This window comes from Dermacentor andersoni, chromosome 6, assembly GCF_023375885.2.
Source record: "Dermacentor andersoni chromosome 6, qqDerAnde1_hic_scaffold, whole genome shotgun sequence".
Classification (NCBI taxonomy): Eukaryota; Metazoa; Arthropoda; class Arachnida; order Ixodida; family Ixodidae; genus Dermacentor; species Dermacentor andersoni.
The window spans coordinates 46344567-46352830 of NC_092819.1; the positions used below are offsets into that span (position 1 = coordinate 46344567).

The 8264-nt window shown below is 43.1% G+C and overlaps 1 protein-coding gene across 1 annotated transcript; it reads right to left on the bottom strand.

Annotated features, from left to right (window-relative positions):
• Positions 1–649: 649 nt before the first annotated feature.
• On the bottom strand, positions 650–8238 carry LOC126522025 (pre-mRNA-splicing factor ISY1 homolog). The gene is made up of 9 exons (XM_050170798.2): positions 8065–8238; positions 7924–7946; positions 7665–7831; positions 5493–5605; positions 4695–4756; positions 3725–3780; positions 3248–3495; positions 1690–1782; positions 650–833 (listed from the first exon to the last, which is right to left on the bottom strand). Exons 1-9 carry the CDS (start codon positions 8065–8067, stop codon positions 723–725), a joined length of 876 nt encoding a protein of 291 aa, XP_050026755.1. The 5' UTR covers positions 8068–8238; the 3' UTR covers positions 650–722.
• Positions 8239–8264: the final 26 nt, after the last annotated feature.

The following is an 8264-nucleotide window of genomic DNA, read 5'->3' on the forward strand; positions in this document are numbered from 1 at the left end:
AATCACGTCACTTCTCAGTAGGGGAAAAAGTGCTTATCCGTCAGTTTTTTAAAAAGCCAGACTGGATTGAAGGTGAAATACTGCATCCTGGCTTATAAAAAGCGTTCTCGGAAAAGTTCGGCGTCACCTCATCCACATAAAAAGAACTAGTCAGACTAGGCAAGCAACCGAAGCGTTGATGGATTGGAGCATAGCAGATGAATTATCGGATGCACTGCCAAAAGAAACAACTTCTGCTGTTCCTCTGGTACCGGACTCGCTCAATACGCAATACACTACTTCCTCTCGTCACTTCTCGACCTCACCGTCACGAGCAGGCACCACCCGGCAACTGCAGCCACCAGAGGTCAGGCAGCCTCCAGACTGCAATGGAGATTTTGTCTAAGGGAGCAACAACTGATATGTTGCCAGAAGATGACCACGATGAAGTGTGCGTGCGAAGGCACTGGCGGTTTTGGGCATGAGTGCGTTTCGTGGAACGAATGCCTCTCCAGTGCTGGCTCCTACGCCTGAGCTACTGCCTGCTACTATGTACCTGTTTCCTTGAGTTAATAAATCGTCAGCAGCCAACCACTGCTGTAGGGACGTAACAGTATACTTTGATATGAAAGGTTTGAGTGGATGTCTACACGACACAGGCTAGTAATGATGCAGGTGCGCACAATGATGTGTGGCTTTATTATAAAACGAAATTAACACTGTACAGTTCTTGTCACAGTACGCTACTGCAACCCCAACATCTCCTTCACTTCCTCAGCTTCCTGCTGAAGAACGTCACTGGCATACTTCTCGAGGAGCTCCATCTTTTTTCTTCGTACCAGCGCCTCTTCAACCTGCATGAAACCGGGCCTTTTGTAGACATGAACGTATAGAATGGACAACAAAAGAACAAACAACCATGCTGACAGACCCTGAATCTTGACTGTTCTATGCATTACGTGTGCGAATGACCACATTGTGGCAAAATTTTTACCAGAACGGCCACGTACTAAATTCAGTTACTTAGAAAAGACGCTGCATGGTAAAGTGGCTGCAAGTCACTTTAGTATCTAAGCATCTGCCTGGGTGACTCGTTGCCAACGTATGACAATTGTCTGTTCAAGCAGTGAATTGTAATGGACACTTGGTCAGGCACGCTCACCTGTGATTTACAGTAAAGGTGTGTTGATGGTGGCACAGCACCTATCCATACTGGATGGTTTATTTCCTCGCTGTGTCCGTTTCTATGTTATCCTGAATTATCCTTGTTGTGTCAAAGTGCGCAACAAGCACTTTGATACGCGTGAAGTACATGGCGATCTCTTAGCCAAGTGACGCCAGCTTTTCAGTTTATCAAAGACCATACCATGGCACGAGCTACCTGCAACATTCGTCTCCAAAAATAAACTAACATAAGTACACTTTTATGCATGCAATGCAGCCTTGGAAAAACAAATCGGTACATTCCCGCTATTCATGATCTCGGGAGACTCAGATGTGCGGAGTCTTCAGATAAGCTTCAGATAGGTAAATTCTATATTTCAAGTTATTGATGTATCGAACTACTGCGAGATCCGCTTTGATATATCCAGGATCTACTGCAACACCAAAGGGATACACTTGTGTCAATGACAAAAAGAAGTGGGAAAGGAACAGAATCGTTATGATACTTTGATCCATGTGTTACATCTGCAATAAATGATAGCTCACCTCTTTCTGTGAAGGCACTGGGACATGAGCAATAAACCTGGCTTGTTCTTCGGCACTCTCTGTGGCAGGCTCGTCATCCATTTCTTCGTCACTCTAAATAGATATGCAAAAAACAAGTAACAAAAGCGTAAGCCCTTCATGACTACTGTGACATGCTGTTCCTAGGGGTGCGCAATTTTTCGAATATGAATCAAATAGTCTTTGCTATTCAATTCGTATTTGACTTGAGAGTTCACTATAGCAAATTTTTAATATACATTTCGTTTGACTATTATAAGGAAAAAAAACAGTTCTTGCAGTCTATCGGGAAAAAGACTGATGCAAGTGGGGCTTGTGTGAATGATTCTGCATAGATCAGGACAGGCACAGTTGTTGCGCAGACGATCCAGTTCCTCAACAAACGCATGGAGGTCACTTACACAAAATAGTTGCCAGCTATTGAGTAAGCATGTCTTGCCTTGGGTAGCCTATGAAATTGCTCTCTATTTGGACAAAGCAATTTTTCATTTGGCCAATGTCAGCATGTTTGGATTCCTTGAAAATTATGCACTGTGCTCTAATACTGCCCTTTGCTCAATCAGGGACCACCACACTCTACTACATGCATCTGGTGATGTGCTGTTTCTTTTTTCTTTATTACTGGCATTACCAATGCGCACCAGGTACGATCATACTTTCCTTTGTTCTCCACTGACCAGACATGCAGTTGTTAATAGCATTACATGTACCAAAATATGTAAACAAGCATTTTGTTGCCGAACAAACTCCACAAAACTTTTCATTTTAATTTTTCAAGAATTGGGAGTATTCAATATTTGAAGGTTCCTTTACTTGAATAATATTCATATTCAATCTGCTTAAAATATTTTTCGCCATTCGAACACCATTAGATGTTCCTGTAACAATGCCTTGGAGATAATCACGCTGTGTGAAGCGGCTCAAAACTGATACAAGTGTTACAAATGAAGGAAACAATTTGCCGTGTGAACTGCAACACGCACATTGAATGTCTGTTCTGCTGGCTTTGCATGTTTCAACCCCCTTAGTGGGATAGTATTCATTCTCAAGTAGCCAGCTATCCTTGGCATGCCAGCTCACTCAGAATGTAATATATAATGAAAGAAAGCACCACTTTCAAATGTCAACTTCTCCTTATGCCAGTACCTGGATATAACAACTGCTTGGTATGGTATGTAACGTGAAGTTTTGTTTGTACTTTCTTTTCTGTGTACATGTAATGCAGTTGCAAATACTGATCGGTGTTAACACATAGTCTTTGTCAAAAGTATACAGGCTACATTGCCTGTGACTGCGAGGCTGACAACAGGCTGTTTAATAGAGTTCCCATGGTATGGCACAAGTTCCAATGCCCTGGGGAATTCAGAAAACTTTTGTACTCGCCATCCAGAGTCTGAAATGGAAGCACCACGAGGATAGCACCACACAGTTGAAAGACGAATGTGAAAGCGCGGAGTAGCCTGTATACTTCGACAAAGGCTGTACCTCTTGTAATGCATGTTGAAAGTACCAAATTAATAAAAAGCAGTTTCAGATATACCTCGGGCTCTACAGCATAGATGTCCTCTTCATCTTTCGCACTACTAGCAGTGGCTTTGTCACCTTCAGCGGCAGACTTCACTCCTTTCTTTTGTGCTTTCCACTGGCGGGCGGCCTTGGCTATGGCTACCTTCTCTTGTTCCTGCTCCAGGGGCACCAAGACACCATCATCGTCATCTCGGTAACCGTAGTAGTCTGCATCTATGTCCCGCATGATTTCTGCCCTTGTACGTCTTGGGGGAGGTGGCGCTGCAACATATCAATTATATATTTAGAATTGTGTATGTAAGAGGATGGACGTTCTGAATGCCATTCCAGATTGTAATGATAATAAGTTGCTAGCAATGGTATTATTCAGTTTTATGAACAGTACTATCAATGGACAGCACTGTATGATATGAAGCACACAACATTATAACTAATAGAGCTACTGAATTGTACTTTTTTCTAACTAAGTTCTGGTTCAACTGCTACTTACGTTCTTGTTCGAACAGCTCCCGAACTCCTGGAAGGTCTTTTGCAGCACCAAAGTATCTGAATCACGGAAAATAACCACAAGAGTATTCAGAAAAATGCCAATATCCATACTCACTTTCTGTTAACTAGCAACACTTTTGCAAACAATGCAGCACCACTAAGCTCCCTATTTCACCGACATGTAATTGGCCCTAGACACGATGACTGTGTGTGTCTTCACTTCAGCATGTCCTACTAGCAAATTCTTTGTCTGTTTGCAATCGCATTTCTACTTGAGAGGGCGGTTAGAGAGGGGGGAGAACAAGTCGAGTGCTGACTCAGAATTATTGTGAATTAGCATTGTCTTGGAAATTAAATGTAAACCACTGGAACTCTTGTGCCTCGACTGTTCTGCAAACAGGTCAACTGATTTGTTTTACCCCAAGATTTGGAGGTACTTTCTGTCCGTAATTTAAAGCAGCTGATGATCCACTGTTTACAGTGTAATCCTGTTAACAAGAAAGTTGCATCAGACACAAGAATGCCTTTGTTATATTAAATATTTGTTGTAAGATTATGTTGATAACATACTAGTATTATCAGTGTGAAACATCTTACATTTCATGACACAGTGTCGGTACACTAAGGCTCGAGTGTACCGACACATTAACATTTGTCAAGCGCAATCGAGAGAAAGATGCTGTTTTGCGATGCAAGAGCTGCAGCTCTGTTCTCACTGTTAAGGCATTTTTCTTTTCACTATTTTCTTCCACAAACGCTGGTGGCAAACTAGCGCCACAACTGCAGTGCATGGAATGGTGACAATGTTTGTGTGTATATTTCTCCTGGTGGCAAAACATCAAGCGCTGATAGCACCGTAATGAATCCACCTCTACTTTACATTCCACATACTTTTTTTAACACAGCCAATGACATGCACAGCAAAAGCCAGTGGTAAAAGTGCCTTAGGCCGAAACACTGGCGACACTCACTTATAGCCTCGATTTCCAGGCACCTCTCTACCTTCTTGATCGAGCATCTTCGGACCAACTTTCTGGAATGAGCATGAGAGCAAAAACACACTGTGAGCGTTCCTGGCAGCTTCCTAGTTCATCACTCACAATTCAATCACTGCACATTGAATCCAATACATATTAGGCTGGTGCCAATGTTATAGACTGATCTAGAGTTTAATGGCACCCAGTATTTGATTGTTGTGGGAAAGAGTATTGCTTCCAAATGCATATCTGTGGATCTTAATGTGACTCTCTGCGTATTGCAATTAGGAAAAAAAAGAAGTTGCCGGACACTGCTGCTGGGTGCAAAATTGTAAAAAAGTACTGTGTGAATTAGTGACCTATGCTGCCTGTCTCACTGGTTATTGTTCAATCTTTGATATCAGACATTATTGATATGCTTGTATGCATAAAAACAATAACAGAGAGGAGAAAGAAAAAAGAGCAAGCTGGCAACTGCCTGCCTACTCTAGAAGAAAAAGGTACATTGAGAAAGAGTAGTGAGTGAACAATAGGAGAGAATTAAAAAAGAAAGATGAAGATGGAGACACTGAATGAGGCATGCATCAGCATCACACAATGCGGCACTCAATGCTTGGCAGATGCTCCACAAGTTCACAAAAAACTAGGCTGCATCATTGGCCAGAATGCTTCGAATGTAATTGGAAGCACTACAAATGCGTCACCTTCAAAAACAAAAGAAAGGCTCTGTGAGCTTTCTCACGTCTAGACTCATAACGCAAGTGGCCCGTGACCAAGTGTTCGCACACTTACGGCATAATCAGGACCTCCTAGCTCTTTGATCCGGTCCTCCCAGTGCCCTTTTTCTCGAAGCAACTTGTTAATCTCATCATTGAGATCTCGAATACGAAACTCTCCCAGGCCAGCTGTCAAACAAAATGGACAGGCAGGTTAATGTATGTGACAGTGAGTCAAAACCAATTTAGTGAGCAATTTTATAGCTGTAGAGAACACACACACCATGCTTCATTGTCAAAGATGAAATGCATCAATTATAAAGAAATAGATATATGTTTACTTCCACTGTAAATAGCAAGGGGCTTCAAAAGGAGCTCTACAGTGTTTTGCAATATTTGCACCAGTGAAAATAACACTACATAAGTGTATCAGAATGCAACATGTACATTAATATGAGTTCTAAGGAAATAATCAGATATTGTCGTCATTCAACACAAAATACTGTGATAGGCATGTAAAATAGAAATATGTGCAAGAAACCATGAAAGAGGTCATTATAATGACAATTTTCAAAATTTGCTTGGGTGAAGCTCTACAGTTTGCAAGAAAATAATAAACAGTACAACTTATTATGCTATGACAATTATAGCAATTATATACTTGCCTCAAGACAAGTGTTTATGCCCTACTGCCTACAAAAGCTTGCACATGAATGTCCCCATAAACTGCACATGAAGACTCCCAAAAGTAAAAGTACCATCATTGATGTGAACACAAGAAAAGAAAGCATCTGCCAATCTGACTCTACATAGTCAATGATAAAGTTCACTTTTCTTTTCGGTTCCTGTATCATAGGCTGGGACACTTCGTAACAATGATACGCTGCTGTCTGCACCACCTGAACAGAACAGTCAAGGAAGCCTACAGCATAAAGGGAATTATGCTGTGTGCTGAACATGGCATACGCATTACGAACACTGCAGTTTTGTAGTGGCACTACAACTCTCGATGTGGAGGCCACAAATGAGCCAAAAGCATGCTATGATATGCCGTATCTGGCATGGCATGTACATGATTTAACTAACACTTGCATAGTTACTTAGCAACATATGAGGCTGTATTTGCTCTTTGTGTGAAATGGTCATCCCCTACAGCTCGGAAGCTTCCGATACTGTAGCCCTCACAATTGGAATGTTTTGGGGAGAAGATAGAAAATTTGTCCATGATAGCACTACTATTGTACTAAATAAAGCCCTAACTGGTTTGAACCATTATCGCTTACATATGTCACCTTCTTCACCACTTCAAGGAAAAAAATAAATAATCGCCATCCAAGCACTCCGTACAGATGGTTAACCAGCGAACCTGAAACGTGTGGCCCCGGTGTTTATCACTGGGTTAATCCCGACGGTTCATTAAACAATGGCTGGGTAGGCTGCCGGATCCTGAGTATGCAGTTGCTGCTTGAGCTCGGCTGCATGAGCCTGTTATTGTGCCCGGGCTGCAGCATCAGCATGGCGTTGGCAAGCTTGTTCCCATTTCTGCTTGCGACATTGCTGAACGAAAGCTGCCTGCTTCTAAGGAGTACGTGAGTATGTATGACACATGGCCAACCCATTCTGGAGCCAGAAACTGCTGTGCGTGTGCTCGGCTGAAAGGGAGAGGAAAAAAATTATGGGGTTTTACGTGCCAAAACCACTTTCCGATTATGAGGCACGCCGTAGTGGAGGACTCCAGAAATTTCGACCACCTGGTGTTCTTTAACGTGCACCTAAATTTCAGCACACGTGTGTGAAAGGGAGAGCAATGACGTCACTACTGGCACAGCTAATCCCAACATTACCTACATAGCACAAGGCCTTTTGACTCTGATCCATGATGGGATGTTACCTGGCCCGACTGCCATAGAATCAATGGGGATGCTCCCGTGTAGGCAACAGTGATTTTGACGTCACCGCTTTCATCACGCCAGCCTTGTCAATGTAAATTTTGGGCTAGGTAGCGTGACATCATGACAACAGGCCTTGTGCTATGTAGGTGGTGTTCGCTAATTGTGCACCTTCCTTTCTTTCTTTCTTTTTTTCTTTTTGTACGCATAGGCATGAGGTTGCGCCGGAGGAGTTTTCAGCGCGCAGGGAACCGACAGACGGACGGACAAATCGGCTAGGCATATACAGCTTCGCGGTAAAAAATCCGCCTGCAAACGTACAAGCAAAGCCTGACGGACTATGTCAAGAGTTCACTTGCCGTTCTGTATCTGGGCGACTTTCTTCGCGATCTCGCGAATAACCTGCATCCTCCATTTCTCGCATTTCCTCAGGTTGTGACAATTGGATGCGAGGAAAGGTCGTCTTTCCTGGACACCCTTGCCTTGTTCGGCCAACTGAGCGGCTCTCCAGCGAGCCAGCGTCGTCCTAGAAAAAGGAGAAATAAGACGCTCATTTGAAGTCGCACGCGAAAAAGAAGTACGCTGTGAGGGCAAAGATACAATCTAGCCACTACTTACATGGCCTTTTCAGCATTTCTCGCCTAGAACAGTGCGTAAGAGAAAACATCGTGCATTAACAACAAGGCGACGTTTGAACGAGGTAAACGGTCCATACACGAGACTTCAAGAAATGTTTAATCGGGAACAAATGTCGCTTACCATTGTGGCAAAGTATGACGGAAGCTCAAGAATTCAGATGAGGATTACGATGCAATTACACTTCTCCAGGTGTAACAGCGAGAGACGGCGCAGTAAGCACGACGTAAACAACACGATTCGCCTGCTTGACCGATGCGCCTTCGCGATTTCGGCTGCTTTGGCTGGATGCTTGACCTGGCCGTGACTTGTTTCTAGCTTTG